This window comes from Mercenaria mercenaria, chromosome 7 (assembly GCF_021730395.1).
Source record: "Mercenaria mercenaria strain notata chromosome 7, MADL_Memer_1, whole genome shotgun sequence".
Taxonomy (NCBI): domain Eukaryota; kingdom Metazoa; phylum Mollusca; class Bivalvia; order Venerida; family Veneridae; genus Mercenaria; species Mercenaria mercenaria.
Window position 1 is genome coordinate 25,783,665 of NC_069367.1, and position 20,076 is coordinate 25,803,740.

The following is a 20,076-nucleotide window of genomic DNA, read 5'->3' on the forward strand; positions in this document are numbered from 1 at the left end:
GAATTTGCAGGAAAGTTTTGGTGAAATAAATAGCCCAAGCACAAACATTTAGGTGTTTGTATACATTTATTACATATAAAACAACATTCTATTCACAAAACAGGGTAAAATCTTGTATATAAACATTTATTTTTTCTCCGTTTGTTTAATACCAAAATGAAAACGGTTATAAAACATGTTCTGCGATTGGTCTCAATGTGCTGGTTTACGAAACAAAGGTGTCTTGCTATTGATGGAGCTATATCTTGAATTTCGGATGACAATTAATTTTTATCTTTCTTAATATTGCTAATGAAAGGTTTAATAATTTTAGAATAAATTAGAATTTAGCGGGCTTAACATGTGAACCCATTTTTTAAGCTGCAGTTGAGTTTCTTTTCTTTTAGAAGTCTTGCAGTTAAAGTCTGCAGGACTAAATGAAGGATATTCTGAAATTGTAAACAGAAATAAGTTTTTTTTTATTCTGAATGTTATTGAGACAACATGTTAAATTTGTATAGGAACATGTGACATTCCGTTATCGATAGCAAGAGATAAAGAAAATACATGACGACAAACGTACTGTTTTGATAGTTTTGGCACATATTGTCACATGATTTCTCGTTTACAACAAACCCGTAATGAGACACAATACATGTATATCCAGCGAAAAAAAAAGCATCTGATACAAACACCAAAATGTAATGAGGAGAAAATGTCTAAATAAGCATATAAAGTTTAAAACTGTATTATGTAAGTATAACAAAAAACTAACAATTTAAAGACAAGTACCTAGGTCAGCATCGCAGTTGTATTTTTCAGATGTCATCTGAAATATAATAAAATCATGTAATAATTAGTAAAATGGATTTATTATCAAAACAGCAAGAACTGTAGTAGCTTAAATACTGTTCGTTATGTACACCGTACAAATCACACATGATACAATATACTATTTATCTTGTATATATTTGTCATATTTTTGCTTTATTTCTCATAAGATTTTGTTTGAATATCTGTTTGTAATAGAAATTAGACGGAAGATTAAATAGAAATATTCACAAACCTTTGCAACTATTTTGTGTAATACATCACTAGCGATACCACAGTACTGTTTTCGTTTCGTGTTTTTGTCATTTTTCGCTATAAGCTGCTTTAGTAAATTTGGATTTCTACTGGCATATCTGAGCTCATCCACAAAATAACAGAAGATCACTTCAGCTGAGTCCGTACTAAGTACACACAAGTACACAGGCAGCAAATGTAGTGGTATCATCTCGGAAAATGTTAAGCCACCTGAAAACGCTAACATCCAATGACGAGCCTGCAGAAGAAAGATTAAGATGACGTAAAAAACTTGACGTGAAAAAGTAATACCTAAAAACATCTCTGTATATGTCTGTTTATGTTTATTATGTTCGGAAAGTATGTAAACTTATATAGCAAATGTCATTCATAGAAGGCAATGTGTTGACTACAATAGGATAAAAGTAACGGAAAGTAAAAAAATATATTACCAATCGTGTCTTTGTTTTTAGCTAGGTATAACATTCAGTAGTGTGACTACTAACTTTGAAAGATAACAGATCTCGATTTCTCAATGTTTACATAACGTATTCTCTGTGTCACTAATTTAAGCAAGAAAACTTTATGTGATTGCTTAAAATGACAGGAAAAATCGACGAATGAGGGACTCAAACCCATGCTTGATAAAAATGATATCCCGGGGATCATTTTGTTTCGTTTCTACACGTTGCTCTATGCGCTGTGTCCCGTATTAATGTTTTCTTCTAAACATGAAATACTGTAACATTTTGTTCAATTAGTTGTACAAGAAGCATGTCTAGAATGCTTCTTCCACTCCATCCCCTCCTTAAGAAACAAACGAAACGAACATACCTCAAAACTAATTGTTGCAAAAGAGTCAGGTTCAGTAAGTGTAAACTAACGACAAATGTAACGTTATCTCCCTATAAAATTAATGATCAGTGTGGTTAAAAATAAACAGTCACGCGGCATATTTGCAAGGCTATGCATTTTTGTACACAAGAAGGATTTTGTTGTTTATATTTTCAAGGCTCTGCTTTTTGTCTTTCCCTATCAGGTTAAAATAGGTTTAAAGTAATTGCATTTCGGATAAAAGGAAGTATGCGTGTTGTGGTTGGGTATGTTTATCATTTAAGCAAACTGTTTAATATATTTCATACACATTAATGAGTTAGTAACGTCCTACTTAGGAGTTATTATGACTTACGTTGGAGGTAGGAAGTCAATCGTGCATGCAAGATTTAATACGCCAAACGTAGGACTCACTACAAATCTCACTGCTGGCACCAGGACGCTTCCATAGATTGACGACAAACCCAAGTTTAATTAACATGATCTTCGTTGAAAGTAGTTGATAAAACATGGTATGTACTAGATGAATACCTTTGATAGTAAGCTGTCAAATGCAACCGCTGAATTCTCTTTTGTTGTTTTCACTGGTATTGCACAACCTGTTTCATTAGCAGTGACAAATATCTCACACTTGTGACACGGTTGCTCTTGGTATTGAACTAGAATATCATAGTTCATTCGATTTCGGTAGACAAACATACATGTATATACACATATCATGATGATCAGATCTATCTTTTTTACATTCATCATCTGTTGAAATAGAAAACATTGCTTACAGCATCTGATATTGCCAACAGTCACGAAAATAAAGTTTTTATCCTGTGTTTCTTTTCAAAATAAAATGGAACATTTTGCAGATCAGGTTAAATGTTTTGGCAGTATATTTCAAGTAGCCATGTAACAAACTCTAGCAAATAATTTTATTCATTATAATATTAAAATTGTCCTGTAATCAAACCTCTTTATATAAAAAGAATGTTTTATTTTTTTTTGTTTTTTTTTGGTTTTTTTTATATAGACATAATAGGTCATATGGCGACTTTCCAGCTTTAATGGTGGAGGAAGACCCCAGGTGCCCCTCCATGCATTATTTCATCACGAGCGGGCACCTGGGTAGAACCACCGACCTTCCGTAAGCCAGCTGGATGGCTTCCTCACATGAAGAATTCAACGCCCCGAGTGAGGCTCGAACCCACATCGATGAGGGGCAAGTGATTTGAAGTCAGCGACCTTAACCACTCGGCCACGGAGAATGTAGCATTTAAATTCAAGTAGATAAAAACCGTAAAGAATGTACGTTCAAATGAGTAAAATATTCTTCCGCTAAAATCAAACCGAATCTGCTTTAAATTGTATTGTTCCGCTTCCTTGTCTCGTGTTATAACTTGATTGATATACCTAGCTTTTATCGAAATCCTCTACCATAAACGACTGATCACACAATGCACCCAGTGATAAGAAGTAGAAGGTATATCAGTAGGATAAGGATGAGTAGAGTAACTGTAAACAAGAATATCGTTTAAATATAATTCAATATTTATTAGTTTAAGGTAGTTATGTACGTTTGATACAGATATGGTTCTACATGGTAGAATTTCATTAAAACATTTTTTTTTCGAAGCAGCATTGTGTCTGAAGGAAATTCAGCAAAGGACGTTAGGGTCGTTTGCTTGATGTTTTGTTTGACCGATTTAAAAATACCGGTCCTCCTGTCTATTTATGTGTCGAGGTTTAATATTCATTGAAAAAAAGTAATTACATATTTACAATATATTTCGTGCTTAGTCATGAAATTTTAAATTTCATATATAATTTTTTTATCTATGCTTGTTTTTGCGTTTATGGTATGAAGAAAAATCCTAACTGTATACAGTTGAACCTGCCTTAGCGGACACTTCTAAACAGCCTGTAAATAAACTTTCAAATTGACAGTTTGTATTAATTTCTTCTTGTTAATAAGCAGCCAGATTGTGTTGCTCCCTCGGCTGGATGCTTAATACAGGTTTGACTTTATGCATGAACTCTTGATTCTAGGCAGTGTCTTACAATGAAAAACTTGTTATTGATACATTAAATCAAAAACTGAACAAAAAAATAGTTATTATACAGAAAAACAAATCATCAAATGCGATTTTTGTTTAATTTTAAAGCCAAATCAATGCTATATTTTAAGCAATGTTATGCAGTCTGCACTGAAATCGATTCGCGTCAAGCAGGTTCTAAAAACCTTCTGAATACAATTTTTCTCGCATACCATGGTTCGTTTCGTCAAACTGATGAATTAGAATATAAAACTCTTAAAAACAAAGAAAGATATAGACAACTACATGAAGCTATCTTTTTATTTGAGGGAAGGGGTAACATGATGTAGTATACTAGAATAAAATTAAACAACCACGTAATTGTTTAAATTCTATCAACAGAAAATAAAGTCCTCATCATCATGTTAGTTGTTTTCGTTTGATTTTTTGATATTCAATTCTCAATGTTATATTTGCCATTCAGATACCACTTAAACGTAAAAATAGACTTACACGTTAAAATTATCTCCACACATTTTATGCTTTTTAAATATCAAAATTGTAAACCATGCATTAAATGTACTGAATTTCATATTACACACACTGTCGAAACTAAACAATATAACTGTTTTATATTCTAACTGAGGCGAAAAGAAATTATTCAAGTGTTAAGGTACAAAGGGCTTTTTTGAAGTCATAGTTTCCATCAATATAATATTAACAAATAAACACAACGACTTACCATTTCTTAGTTGTAGAATAGCTCCAATAATTTCTTGAGTTTGTGCAAAACTAATAACGTTATGGTCAACAGGTTGACTTGGTGTTTCATCAAATGGAATAGCCATGTGTCTAATAAAAGACACACATTTGAAGAGAACATAGTAATAATCTAAATGATGCGTTTTGTTCACCTAAACTGTTTGCTAAATTGAGACGGACACTACCAATGTCAAAACGAACGTAGCGTTTTAAAATTAACTGAATAATATATAATAATAAATATACTAACGTCAAAACAGATACGATAGATTCTCATTATAGAATATTTTCTCTTTAACCTTTCTATATTGGTATTTATAATCATATTTATTTGCATGTACTCCAAAACTTCCGCGTAACTTTTAAGCCTTTTATGGATTTAACTAACTTTATAAGTTTGTGTGGCTGCCGCTTTTGTAATTTTCAATAAAGTCTAACATTCTACTGTCATCGGAGAATATCTATATATAAGCAATGTTCTGAAATGATTATCTTTGAATTATCAGGAAATATCAACAATACTGTAACAAACATCAAACATGACTAGTTTGAAGAAATACTACATGTCTAATACTTATTCTTCTACAGTCTATTGAAACGCAGCAATATTAACCAAAATACGGGCACCAAGTGATGTTTAAATAAATAAGGTATTTATAAATATTTTTATCCGAATTTATATTCCTGCAAGTTTTAAAATTGTTACATAAACACATATGGTAAGCGACATAAACGAACTTTAGACTCAGAGACACTATATTTGAATGATTAATACTTACAGTTAAATAGGTTTTAACTTTTCTGTTTTATGCAGCTGTACTTGCCATATATAAACCGACATACAGGAGGAGGAGCTTAATATTAGTTGTGCTGTCTTTTTTTGTTCTCGTCGGGTTTGACGTCACATCTATATATATATTATTAAAAGAACTGCGTTTAATGGATTTTCTAACGCTTAGATTTATTATTTGAGAGATTTGTTTTTTATAGTTGACCAGTCACAAGATGATCATTCTACTTCACATTTTATACCGATAATAATAAATTTGCATACAATACAGGCAGTTTTTGAAATAACGGTTAATGTCAAGGCTAAAAGTAAAACTGACAACTTATGAAAAATGGTAAAAGCTGCTCACTGTATGTACAGAATGCGGAATACACATATACGAAATACTATCTTGTTTGAAATGTACCTCTTAGTCATACAGGGGTAAGCGAAAAAAATAAGGGACACATTGCTATGACGAGGACATATACTTACAGTTACAAATAAATGGTTTAAATGTTCAAAATGTGAATCATTGAATTGCTACACATAGCAGGTTTCCATTTTTGTTGAAGGCAAAGAATAAAAAGTATTTAATGTCATTAAAGCTACTCGTCAACATTTAGAATGAAAGTTTTTTCCACTAAATTTGGCATTAAATGTACTTTGAAAAAAACGTAAAGCGGTGACTAATACAATCCTACATTGCATTGTACAGGTTTAACTCTGTTTTATCAAGATATCGGAGTAATCAATAGATTTAAAAGCGCAATTATATGGCTAAATTTAGCTGACTTATCTATTCAATTAAGGTAGGTTAAGGTTTTTTTAACATTTTTGTCATACCTGATTACCAGTACGATATAGGTCAAAGTAAGTTAATGTGGTTTACCAGAAGTAAATCGAAGAACATATAAATTTCAAACCAAGTACAATTGACATATTCGTCGATTTAAGATTATTCTATATTTTGCAATTTATAAATTTCAGACCATTTCCACAAAATATGACGAAATCAAAGCGCAGGATGAAAGCGACAGCAGGAGTGCCTGGATATCAAAAAAGTAAGGATATCAGATCCATAAGTTCCATCGGCTATGCAACACTTTCTAACCATGGGGTAAATTTTAAATGTTGAAAAGATATATCATTTCATTAGTCTCAAAGCTATCGAAATAACTTTCAGAATACCAAGCTTATTTGTCATATGAACCCAATTACGAAAGACTTGTTGGTGTATTTCTTTCAGAATTACTTCCCTTTAATATATGATGAAGTATTTCATTACATTGTATTTTCTTAGTTTCCAACCAATTCAAAACTAAAATGTTCTTTAAGTGCTACTTTTATTTATAGATGTTGTAAGCAACCAATATCTGTAGATTGTTGTGTATTATCCTTATCCAAACATTGTGTGCTATAATATATTGTATCATATAGCTCAATATTGTATATAAATCATTGACAGATATCAGAGTATCAGGTTATATTGCAGTTGAAATAACTACGGTCACCTTCCAGTAGGGGACTTGGTATTGACTGGCAATACTTTATTCACATGTTGTTTTCAGCTGTATAGTGGCAAAAAAGACCAGTGCACTCGACAATACTAGCCTTTTCTCAATAAGTTTGCACAACGCATACCTGCAGCGTGTCATTTTAAATGTTGAAAAGATATATTCCTAATGATGTTTCTTGCACATTATTCCGACCAGTTATTAGACTAGTATCATAATTTTCCGAACATCCATTGTATGAAGCACTGACAACAGATCTGCGTTGATAATATTATGTCTTTTTCTAAGACATTTGCTATTTTTAACAAGAGATCCTTATATTTTACTTTAAATTTTAAGTATAACCGTCCAGTTTGCAGGCAGAGATTTTCAAATTGGTTTAGGTTAACAGGTTATGGGGTAACTATTAAGTAAATTCGTTAAATACATCAGTTGGTTGGCATATTTAAGGATTGCTAAAATTTACTCACAGTAGTTTTACTTGTTATAAATATGGTAAAGATCAATTTTAAATCTTTCTTGTGAAATTGCTTTCTCTTCACTGTGTTCCTGCAAACTTAAATCCATCAGACAGACAGACAGACAGACAGACAAGCATTGCTTTTTACTTAACAGGCGCCCGCTTCGTTATATCTCTGTTTAGCATAGATTCATTATATTTTTCTCGAATACGCTTGATTTGTTTAAAATTTTGTTTCACCTTGTTTGTCCGCTAAATGTACACTATTTAAGGAACAGACATGAAGTTTGGCTTATTCATTATAATTCAAATTTCAAGGCCAATTATGGTTGTGTAAAAATAAAACTTCATTACAATTTTTCCTTAGCCTTTGCCTTAATTCAGTAAATTATTAAAACAAGAATTAGATAGATAGATCCAGTCACATTAATGCTTCTTTTTATTAAATGGTCACAGAGCTCCAGAACTTGTGTTGTTATATTAGTCTGTACAGCCGTGGGGGAACTTGTCATTCTTGTAACATTGGTTTCACACTGGAGAATTGCAAGGAATGAACCTCTGGCTCCAAAACAACAACAACTATGTTTTCCAGGTGACAAATTTGGTTCCAAGGAAGAAACAGAGAGGTGTCCGGATGGTCTGAAAGAGGCACACAAGGAAAAGGAGAACGTCACGGTGTGCTGTGGAGATTTCAGCATTGTGCTAGATAAACTGGTCTCAAAGGTAAACGCTCTTCCTATGTATTTTTATACCAATTTGACCTAACTTCTTTTAACTCGTTTTTCTCTTCCTTGTTACATATTAAATTTTACAATTTTGGTGTGCGTAAATATGCACAAGGTTCTTTGATATTTGAAAATCGTTCAATTTCAGGTCGCTCCCATTAGATATAAAAGCGATACAAATCCAGGTATGTGCATAATGGTTTCAATCAAAACTTATGTAAATTTTGATAGAGTGAACTCAATTTAAAACAAACAAAAAGGCATAAAACTTGCCTAGTTTAAAAACAAATATATTGTTGATGTGTGGAAAGCGTTGCATTGCTTATAGTGTATGTAAATATGAATAAACACACACACGTTTTAGGTACGTACTAACATGTTGCACAGAGAAGTATCTTAAGCATCATACATATCTAAGGTACTAATTTGTTTAAAGTGTTTTGCCCTAAAAGGTACAATTCGCAATATGCAATGCAATGCATCTCATCAACTAATTTTCAATGCAGATTTTTTATCAATGTGAATGACTAATCAGGCATGACTGGATATCGGTCTAAATGTAAAGTTATTTCAGGTGGTTCGTGAACAATATATCATTATTGACTATTAAGCCATTGGTAGGGATGTGACATTCATCAGAAGAAGGCAGTTTGGAAAGAGGCAACGTCTGAGCACCAAAACACCAATGAAATAATTGTATTTTTACCAAATTATTTTCTTAAAATAACTAAAAGAAACTATTTTCAGCACTAAACTCATATTGCAAGAAACTCATCAACTCGGTTGTTATATATTTTAGACTTCAAACTAATAAAATACATAATTAAACAAAGCGGGAGTTGACATCGGGAACGGTTAATCAAATCAAATTGATAGCACAATTACAAATTTAGAACAGTTTTATGTGGCTGATAAACATTTGTAACAGCAAATATTTGTCATGATATGATGAATTAGAAATTGTCTACAAGAGCATTGTTTCTGACATAGCAAGATTTTCTTTCTGTAAATTTTCATTCGAATTCGTCTTATTCATGTCAGTCAGTTATTTCATTTGTTAAACGTAAACTCCACTACTCTAAGGATGAATAACAGAAATACAGAGACAGACATATTTGGACAAAATTATATTTCAATGCAAAAATCAAAGTGGTGTAATACAATATTTTAAATCTACAGAAATAACTGCGCTTAATCTGACGGATTACAACTGTCATGTATCTAAAGGGAAACAACCAGCCGCAAAACTTGCAGGATTAGCTACAGACAGGAAACCTGGTATACTAGTATTACAGTTTCAGATTAATAATCGTAAAATGGTTTTATTTCATTTTAGTTTAACAATGTAACTCTTCTATCTATATTATCGACATTTAAAGTACAAATATATGGCATTTAGAATTTTTCAGATATCATAATGTCGAAATTCTATTCTGCGTAAGGGACAATTTATTTTTACAAGGATTATTTTACAGTTCAAGTTGGAACGAACTTCAAATTAATCTGGAATTCACTTTCACCGTTATACACATTGTCAGGACTAACTCATCTACCAGATAATGGTACAATTAATGTTGAACAGAAAGGCTTTTATTACGTCTTCTCGCAAATCAAAATGAAACTTGACTACACAACGACTGAAACCGACAATACCATGAAACATTACATCCATCTGATATCACGAAAGGGAACAGAAACAACACTTTTGGAAAACACAAAGTCGCGGTGTGATATGACAGAATCAAGATCTGAAATTTCGAGTTTTGTTGGGGCCGTCTTCGAGCTGGTGGAAGGAGACCGGCTTTATGTTGCGACATCACATCCTGAGCAAGTTATGTCTGACCGTACTAACAATTTTTTTAGCATACTCCGTGTATAAAGATATATCGCTCATGTCAGTACTGGTGTTTGATGCTACTGCTTGTCTTGAAGTTAGTTACAAGAATCAGTATCAAAATATGATCGGCAAAAAGTGTTATGAAGTGAAAGTGACTATATCCAGTTTTTATTCTATCGCGTAGATTTAAAGGATGTATTGAACTCAACACCTTATTTTGCCACCTGTTTTTATTTTCATAATAACGTTTTAAAGTTGTAAATATATTTTCATATTTCTTCCTAATGATTCACTACCTTTATAATCTATTAGATTTTTTGTTTGAACATGACGGCAAATAAATCTTATATGACTTTGCTATGAATGCATGCGTTGTGGATTGTGGTTGAATTTGAGTTAGATGTTTCTCAATGTAAAAGCCTTTCAAAAAAGAAAACATTTCTGCTGAAACAAAAACTAATACTATATCAAGATGTTCTGATTTAATATGCCATTCAATTTATATGTGTTAATGTTGACATACTTACTGGCAGTTATGGTTGTTTCTATTGTTATCAGTTTGACATTCTTAACGTCAGTCGTAGTAATGAAACACTTTTCGAATAAGGTACTGCATTAGGAAGTCGTACTGAAAGGTCTTGTTGTAGAAATCTTTATTATGATCGCCAATTGACCGTTCATTACCTTCCTTACATTTGAAAATGCCTCTATAAAAGATTCCGTTAACGCTAAATCTTAGATTTGTGTATAAATACAGTAGAGTTTATCGAATATGTTATCGTTTTGTAAGGACTACATCTACTTTATACACCCCTCTGTACGTATCGAATCCGACGACCAACTGAGTCATACTAGCAATTGTATGTTACAGACTGTCTGCAATTGACAATTTAAAAAGCCCCCAACAAACAGTTGGGTTTTTTTTGTGTGTGATAATAAAGTTAAAGCTAAACAATATATTTTGAAAACTAACACTGTTTTCAAATACCACCGTTTTCGTTCTACTAAAGTTTTATGTAAATATTTGTATTCAGCATTAAAACAGAAAATGTCTAAAAGTCTTATCACGTAATACATGTTGAGTAAGCAATGATAAATGCTGTTTAACCTAATAACTAGAGTTTTACTAGAGGATTTTTTTTTGGTGGGGGGAGGGGAGGGGTTTGTTGTTGTTTGTTTGTTTGTTTGCTTGTTTGTTTGTTTGTTTTTGCTTTCTTTCTTTTTTTTTCTCTTTTTTTTAACTTTTTTTTTTGGTCAGGCGTCTTAGATTCTTAATTTCAGTGTCATGGATTCTTATTTTATATATTCGTTTTGATATATTCACATCTTATGTTTTATGTTAACATGTGTTTTTATCAAATATACACCATCCGTGTAGACTCTTTCTCTGGTAATGTTTCGTTGTTGACAATATCGAATAAAAAACAGTAAATCATTAGCTGTATTTGGTCTGTTGCATTTATTCGTTGTCTGTATGTACAACTTAGTGAAAGTACGTTAAAATCATGAATAATGTATGTGTAGATAATAGTGATAATATATCAACAAACTATGGATTTCTGACAGCTCGTGAAAAAGTAAAGTATAAAAGTGCATTAAAAATAAACAATGAAGTTTTAAAGAACTGCTGTAAGAATACTATATCTGATGGCGGTGCAACATTCTAAGGAAATATGCATACAATGAACATTGTAACTGGGCACCTCGTATTTACCAGAATACTTTTCATCAAAGCTATAAGTATCAAATGATTTTGTTGTACTTTTTCACTTACTTACTGCTAGTGATAAGATCTCTGTCAGTATTAAGTATTAACATAGTTACACACATTAGCAGTAAGTCACCCTAAAACATTTCAAAATGTTACGTTAATTTTATTCTAAGTCTTATTAAATAGACTTAATATCAATGAAAACTCATAAACACCTTGAGATATTGTAAATTACGCAAGCAGATATGACTACCATATTTAGATACAATTATAAACTACGTTTTATGTGTCAGTAAACTAAATAACTTCCGCTTTTAGATAATGGGGTGTAAAATGAACCGTGTAACCGATATCGTGGCAAAGGTTTACAATCCTGAACCTATATAAACAATTTTAAAGTTGAAGGTCTTGTTTCAATGAAAACTCATAAACACCTTGAGATATTGTAAATTACGCAAGCAGATATGACTACCATATTTAGATACAATTATAAACTACGTTTTATGTGTCAGTAAACTAAATAACTTCCGCTTTTAGATAATGGGGTGTAAAATGAACCGTGTAACCGATATCGTGGCGAAGGTTTACAATCCTGAACCTATATAAACAATTTTAAAGTTGAAGGTCTTGTTTGTACTATCAAAATGTAACTTTTATTATTACTTGACTCCTAATATAAATCGTCGGTCTATAGTTTGGGCTAGCGAACGGTCTATAGTTCAACATATGCTTGATGGGCTTAAGTAAGAGAAAAAGACTTTGTAATTTATTCCTTAGGTCATGTTATAAAATACTTATTTAACGGCTTGTCGACCAATAGTCAAATCTATTAACCTTAGGACCACGAACAATTGTGTTTAGTATTGGCAAACAATAAAATCTGTAAAAAGATCCTTAAAAGCATAGAATGCAACTAAAAAAGACCGGCTTAAACGGAATTAAATATTATTGAATTGACACCACGATCCCATAGGACCCGAAAATATAATAACACTGAAATCAAGTACGGGAAGACTTTTTACAGCCGCCACACAGCACTTAAAGATTGCTGTTGTAACAGTTAAAAAAAAATAAAAATAAAAAGATTCTTTAGAACCATAGAATGCAACCAAAAACGAATAATAGTAGACTCGGTTTGATTGAGTCTGTTCATGAGAGGTAATGAAATGTGCAACACCCCTGACGCCCTCTAGCACTGGCATAAGCGGAACTCTATTACACATAAATTTCTATTGAATTGACTCCATGATCCAAAGGACCAGAAAATATAAAAAGACTTAATCCAAGTACGGGGAGATTTTTTAGGCCGCCACACGGCATTTAAAGATTGCGGTTGTGATAGTTAGTAAAATCTGTAAAAAAATCCTTTAGCAGCATAGAATGCAACCTAAGACTCAATTTTACTGAATCTGTTCTGAAATGTGCAGCATCTCTCATGCTACCCTTGCTCCGGCGTAAACAACACTTAAGCCATTCAACAAGCGTATACTAAAACAATTATATTTATATATAGCTTATACATAATTTATTTTAGGCCGATTTTGATGGAAGATCTACAACTTATATTAATCACTCTCGACACCTCATTCCTGATGGAATCCATCGCAACGAGGGTGTGAGAGAAGAGGCCAGTTTCCCTTTTAATGCTAAGCGCCAAGCAAGGGAGCTACTGGTACCATTTTTCACGTGTTTGGTATGACGCGACCGGGGATCGAACCCACGACCTCCCACTCTCGAAGCGGACGCTCTACCTATAGGATGTCGAGGCGGTAACAAACACCAGTCACTTAAAGAGGATAAAATATATATTGGAATACAAACCTATCTAACACAAATATTATGCACTTCGACCTGTAATATGTCACATATATTTTAAAATGATAAACCGAAATGCATTTTCGAGAAGAGCAATTAATAACGTTTTAACATCTTTTATTGAAAATAACTTAAAACTCTAGACAATAGTAGAAGTTACTTGTATTACTTGTAGGAAATACGGTTTTAGTCCACACACCAAAACCCTTAAAAAAAGAGAGAACCAAGAAATATCTTTAAAAAAGATGGTCGGCGTGATGTAACTGAAGCACAAGTTATACATGGACAGAAACTTGTATTTTAAATCTTTTGGCAATGTTGAAAGGGGCCTCTGTGAAGTTTTGTATAAATGAGGACAGCAGTTCTGAAGAAGACTGTGTTTAGAAATTGTGGCGGGACACACGACGGACACCAAACAATCACAAAAGCTCACTTTGAGCCTTTGGTGTTTAAAATGGTAACAGTAAGCAAACAATATTAAATACGTTCTATACTTTATTTCTGGAATTGTTGGAAGCAACATGAACCCTTGCGCTACTTCAGCTTATTATCAAATTTGTCTATCATTCAGAATATGTACAGTACTGTTTTCACCGGAAATATTAATTTAACCTCTATTGGTAAGGAAGTTGAACATATTAACCTATAGCCTGCTTGCCGTAATTGGTTTTGCCTTTAAGAACAGTGAAAACCAAGGACGTGCAGGCTGATCATGGTCTGCACTGTTTGCTACTCAGTCAGTAAATTTTCAGTGAACATTACTTCAAGTAATAAATAGTACTACCCAAATTGAATGATAGACCAATCCATTTTAGAAATTTAGCCTGAAAAAGGTTAAAAAAAAGTTAACAGACAGACTTTGAGCTGTTTAGTCTGTTTAGATTGTTTATGTTTAAACATAGGTCATAGAAAATAATTTTAGGACATTTGGGCTTAAGAAGGAATCAATTTACCTATACCTGTCAAAACACATGCTTCCTGTTTGTCTAGTTTGTGAGTTGGGTTTATCTGTATTAAAAATAATGCCCTTTTAAGGATTTTCAAATTCATGTAGCTTATTATGAGGGGCCTCCATGGCTGAGAGGTTACGGTTGCTGGCTTCAATTCACTTGCCGCTCACAAATTTGGGTTCAAAGCCTCACTTGTGCATAGAACTCTTCATGTGAAAAAGCCGTCCACTGGCTTAAAAAAACTTTGATGAAATAATACACAAAGGGTTACCGCCATATGACGCTTTAACAGTTACTGTGTCAATGTAATGAGTTAAGGTAGTTCTGCATATTTGGATCAGAATTTTTGTTCAGCATGCAAACAAAATATGTGCAGGGGCTGGGTGACCTTGACTGTACATATAATGGGCCAACCAAGGTGTTATACTAAGGTTATTTTTATGGGTAAAGTTTTTCGGCAAACTTTCTTTTTCTGTCATATCTTTGTTACTATTGCTTATAATCTTACTGTAACTTCATATAAACATTTATTTTATTTTTGTTGGGTTTAACGTCGCACCGACACAATTATAGGTCATATGGCAACTTGTCCAGCATACAAAGAAAGTATGTGCAGGGGCTTGGCCCTTTATACCCAAGTTCAAGGTCGCCAAGTTGTTATACGTCGAAAACTTTTAATGGTAATTTTTTTCGAAAGCTTTGTTTATAGACATATCTTTAGTACTTTAAAAGATAATGACTTGAAATTTAAGATATTTCTTTATAATCATCATCTGAATCTGTGGTTACAACCCCCATAACTCTAATAATTTTTTTTTTAAAGAATTATGCCCCTTTCGTATATAATTGTTTTTTGGCAATTTTCTCTTTCGGGATATATCTTTAGAACAACATAATATAATGACATGAGTCACTTAGCTCAGTAGGTAAGAGCGTTGGTCTACAGATTCGGGGTCGCGAGTTCGATCCTCGGGCGGGGCGTATGTTCTCCGTGACTATTTGATAAACGATATTGTGAAATCATTAGTCCTCCACCTCTGATTCATGTGGGGAAGTTGGCAGTTACTTGCGGAGAACACCAGGTTTGTACTGGTACAGAATTTTTTTGTCCACTCTTATCTCCAAAACCCCTTGAAGGATTTTCATGAAACTTGGGTCAAATAATCACCTCATCAAGACAATGAGCAGTACTCATGAGTCAGCCATGCCTGATCAAAGTCAAGGTCACAACTCAAGGTCAAAGGTTTTTGCCTTCCATTTCATATCCACTCTTTTTCTCCTAAACCCCTTGAAGGAATTTTATAAAATTTGGGTCAAATGATTACCTCATCAAGATGATGTGCAGAACTTATGAGTCAGCCATGTTGGCTCAAGGTCAAGGTCACAACTCGGGGTCAGAGGTTTCAGCCTTCCATTTTGTGTCCACTCTGTATCTTCTAATCCCCAAGGAGGATACCTATGAAATTTGGGTCAAGTGATTACCTCATCAAGACGATGTGCAGAACTCATAAGTCAGCCATGCAGCATCAAGGTCAAGGTCACAACTTAGGGTCTAAGGCTTGAGCCTTCCATTTTTTGTCCACTCTGAATCTCCTAAACCGCTTGAAGGATTTTCATGAAACTTGGGTCAAATGATCACCTCATCAAGAACTCATGAGTCAGCCTTGTCAGCTCAAGGTCAAAGTCACAAATCAAGGTCAAAGGTTTGAGCTCTGTATCTCCTAAACCTCTTGAAGGATTTTCATCAAACTTGGCTCAAATAATCACCTCATTAAGGCGATGTGCATATTTCATGAATACATTTTACCGTCAGATTACCGAAGAGTGGATCATTGTCTTACAGACAGCTCTGGTTAGCCGAGTAATTTCACCTAAGAATTCATTGCTTTGTTTTCAACATTCATTTAGGTTATTTTGATGTGGATTTCTGTTATAAGGATGTACTGATCATGCTTTACTTTTAACTTAGTTCCAGATGATCTTAGTGCAAGAGTTCAGTCTTTCTCTATGGTTTAATATTTATCATGAAAATTACAGTCAGCGTCATATAAAGAGGCCACCCAAGAGGCTGCCAAAAGTGGTCTCTTAACAGAATGGTTTCTTGATAGATTTGGTAAATTTTGAATAATAAGAAATATGTTGACATACCATTCGCATCAAGTTTGAAACTGTGATCAATTTTGTTCAAGATCTGGTTTAAGATGCCATTCTAGTATGAAATATAAAACTGCTGTACTTGTTACTTTTCGGGGTGTTTTTTAACAGGAGGGAAACCATGTTTTAACAGAGAGACTCTTGCACTTATGTTCTGTTATAAAACCTTTTTATATATGCGTGTTCCATGGCTAAGCGTAAACGTATTACAACCCCAAAACAGATCATTCATAAGGAAATGATGTCAACTCGGACATCGGAGTGACAATATATTCATTTATCAGGTTTTACCTGTTTTGTGGTAGAATAGCGTTAGCACATGTTCATTTCTTGTCATAACAAAATCCCTCGATATGTTGGTATCCTCCCCTGAAAGGGCTCGGGTTACAACCAAACCCTCCGGATTCTGCAGATAATATAACACAAAAAGAAAATGCGTTATCCCTTCAGTAAGGCTCCCACATTTAAAAGAGTCTGTGTCTTGTTTAATTGGTAAAATTTACCTTTTCCCTTTCTTGTTACTACAAATAACTTAAACTGTAACTTTTTGCATTTTGCAATCATTTTTCATTTGGCATAAATGTTTGTCTCAGTGAGACAGGGTGTCATGTGCAACTCTTAGTCCTTTTGACAGCTGGCGGGCTCGACATGTTGCCCATGGGCATCTGGTTAAATGTGTGCTTAAACTGTCCAGACTCTGGTTTATATTTCAGGATGCAGGAGTGCCTGGCATGGACAAGTTGATATGCTTCTTGAAAATAATGATATAGGCATACAGGTATTTCCAGAAGAAGACGAGGATTTAAGTTCAGCTGAGAGGACTTCTGCTGAAGAGAAAGTTAAATGTTTCGATAGCATAGACGCCAGAGACCAGGCATTAGCACAGACAATAACATTTTCTTTTCTGCAAAAACAGAGGTGTCCAGCAAGGCAACATTTCTTAACCCCATTCATTGCAGCATCAAATAAACGCTTTAAAATATTTTTCTATGATGCTGAAAATGACATTTTACTGGAGTCAAGAGATTTTTCATTTACTTGCAAGATACCTAAAGATGTTATAGACTTTGAAGCAGTGATCGCAGTGTGGTTTGCGTTACACTACAAATTCCTTTGTTCTGGTCCAACAGAGATGATTCTCAAAGCACCATTAGCAAAATTTTTTGAATTTGCAAAAGAACGCATTGCAGTTTACGAGTCGAAATTAAGGTTTAGAAATGTTTATGGTGAGAAGAACAAAAAAGATGTTACAGATTACGATAAGCTAGAAACATGTACACGGCTGCAGTTTATTTGGCTGGATACAATCAGTGCTCCAATTGACATATAACGACTTTTATTTCGTATACTACTGAGGCTGAAATGCGTTTGTCTCAAAGTTTAATAAACAACAGGTCTACACAGAAGAAGAGTGTATGTACTGTGAACAAGAATAATGTTTTGTAATTTTATCCCATACGGCAGTACAGGAAGAGATACAGAAACAAGCCTGTCTGTGACACATTTTTGCCGAGACAATAACATTAAAGGAATGTGAAATGTTCCTTTGGTGACGCTCTTCTAAATACCTTCAAACCATTCTTTTTCATAAAAAAATGGATGATGGAGATTTGGGCTAGTTTTCGCTATATGGAAAACTTTGAAAATCTCCACCCAAACTGCTGGTCAGATTTTAAAAATAATCTCACAGCATTGTTCTTTATTCCAAAATTCAGATCCAGATGTGAATGTCAGGTGACCCACCTAGGGTCATCATGGCCCTCTTGTTAAAAAATTTACATCTTCCTCTGACCTCAGGAAATTTCAAGAAATCCTGGTAGTGATAGATGTTAATGTGCAAGTGCAGAAAATTAAAGAATTGTAAGTTTTTGTTCCAGTATTTTTTGCTGTTTATATACAAAATAAAGCTATCCAAATAATTGTTATAGTTATAAAAATCTTAGACATGATCAATAGTACATGTATTTTAGAAAATGTGACATCCCAGCAGTATCAGCTGTGAAATTATTCATAATGCAATTATGTCACGTTTTGTAAGATTGGATATGACATTTACTATATAGATGAATTATCATTCCAGTAAACCTGGTATTAAATTAATTTCATTTTTAGCTCAGCAGAGCACAAAGTGCTCAAGGTGAGCTTTTGTGACTGGTCATTGTTGGTCGTCGTCCATCGTCCATCAATATTTGCCTTGTGAACGCTCTAGAGGCCACAGTCGTGACCCAAATCTTGGTCAGAATGTTAAATTTGATATCTAAGTCAGATTAGAAACTGGGTCATGTGGGGTCAAAAACTAGGTCAGTATGCCAGATCAAAGGAAAAGCTTGTGAACACTCTTGAGGCCACAGTTGTGACTCAATATTTATAAACTTGGTCAGAATGTTTTTCTTGATGATTTCTATGTCAAGTTTGAAACTGGGCCATGGTGGTTTAAAAACTAGGTCACTAGGCCAGATCAAAGGAAAATTTTGTCAACACTTTCGAGAACACAATTTAAGTTTGAAACTCATCAGAGTTAGTCAGAATGTTTGTCTTGATAATCTATAGGTCAAATCTAAGGAAAAGCTTGTGAACACTCTAGAGGCCACAGTTGTGACTCAATCATTATGAAACTCGGTCAGAATGTTTGTCTTGTTGATCTCTTAAGTCAAGTGCGAGTCTGGGTCATGTTGGATCAAAAACTAGGTCAGTAGGCCAGATCAAAGGAAAAAACTCTAGAGGCCATAGTTCCCAATATTTATGAAACCTAGTCAGAATGTAAACTTTGTCTTGATGATTTCTAGGTTATGGTGGATCAAAAACTAGGTCAGTAGGCCAGATCAAAGAAAAAGCTTGTGAACATTCTAGAGTCAATAGGTGTTACTCAGTCTTTATGAAACTTAATCAGAATGTTTATCTTGATGATTTCTAGGTCAAGTTTGAAACTGGGTTGTGTAAGGTCAAAAACTAGGTCACCTGGTCAGATCAAAGGAAAGCAGGCTTGACATGTTGCCCATGGGCATTTAGTCCTTAAATAACCCTTATTTTTGGCAAAAATAGCCCTTATTTTCTACAAATATAGCCCTCATTTTTTGCCAAATAGTGCTTGAAAGCCTGAGAAAAGCTTGTGAAAATCTCAAGAGGCCACATTTGTGACCCAATCTTTATGAATCTTGGTCAGAATGTTTGCCTTAATGATCTCTAGATATACATGTATATGTATTTCGAAACTGGGTCATGTGAGGTAAAAAATTAGGTCAGTAGGCCAGGTCAAGTCTGGTGAGCGATATATGGTCATCATGACCCAGTTGTTTATACATTTTGTATGTATCATTGTGCTCCACATGAGTGGTGGGGGCATATAGATTTGCTCTTGTCCGTCCGACCGTCCAAAATTCGTGATGCACCTAGCTCAAAAAGTATTCGATATAAATTGTTGAAACCTTGCATGAGTCTTTATCATGATATGAACTTGCGCACCTCCTATTTTTC

At 33.8% G+C, this 20,076-nt stretch overlaps 2 protein-coding genes across 3 annotated transcripts; one reads left to right on the forward strand and one right to left on the reverse strand.

The window, feature by feature from the left end:
- Window positions 1-309: 309 nt before the first annotated feature.
- LOC123554634 (uncharacterized) lies at window positions 310-2,872 on the reverse strand. The gene is made up of 4 exons (XM_053547861.1): window positions 2,234-2,872; window positions 1,046-1,303; window positions 772-808; window positions 310-428 (listed from the first exon to the last, which is right to left on the reverse strand). Exons 2-4 carry the CDS (start codon window positions 1,289-1,291, stop codon window positions 310-312), a joined length of 402 nt encoding a protein of 133 aa, XP_053403836.1. The 5' UTR covers window positions 1,292-1,303; window positions 2,234-2,872.
- LOC128546036 (uncharacterized) lies at window positions 2,135-17,987 on the forward strand. Of its 2 annotated transcripts, XM_053547859.1 has the most exons (4): window positions 2,135-2,390; window positions 7,867-8,133; window positions 8,284-8,320; window positions 17,316-17,987. In XM_053547859.1, the coding sequence occupies exons 1-4, from the start codon at window positions 2,388-2,390 to the stop codon at window positions 17,930-17,932; spliced, it is 924 nt and encodes a 307-aa protein (XP_053403834.1). In that variant the 5' UTR covers window positions 2,135-2,387; the 3' UTR covers window positions 17,933-17,987. The 2 variants fall into 2 exon arrangements, with proteins under 2 accessions (XP_053403834.1, XP_053403833.1); XM_053547858.1 differs by lacking the exon at window positions 2,135-2,390 and having other exon boundaries at window positions 6,623-8,133.
- Window positions 17,988-20,076: the final 2,089 nt, after the last annotated feature.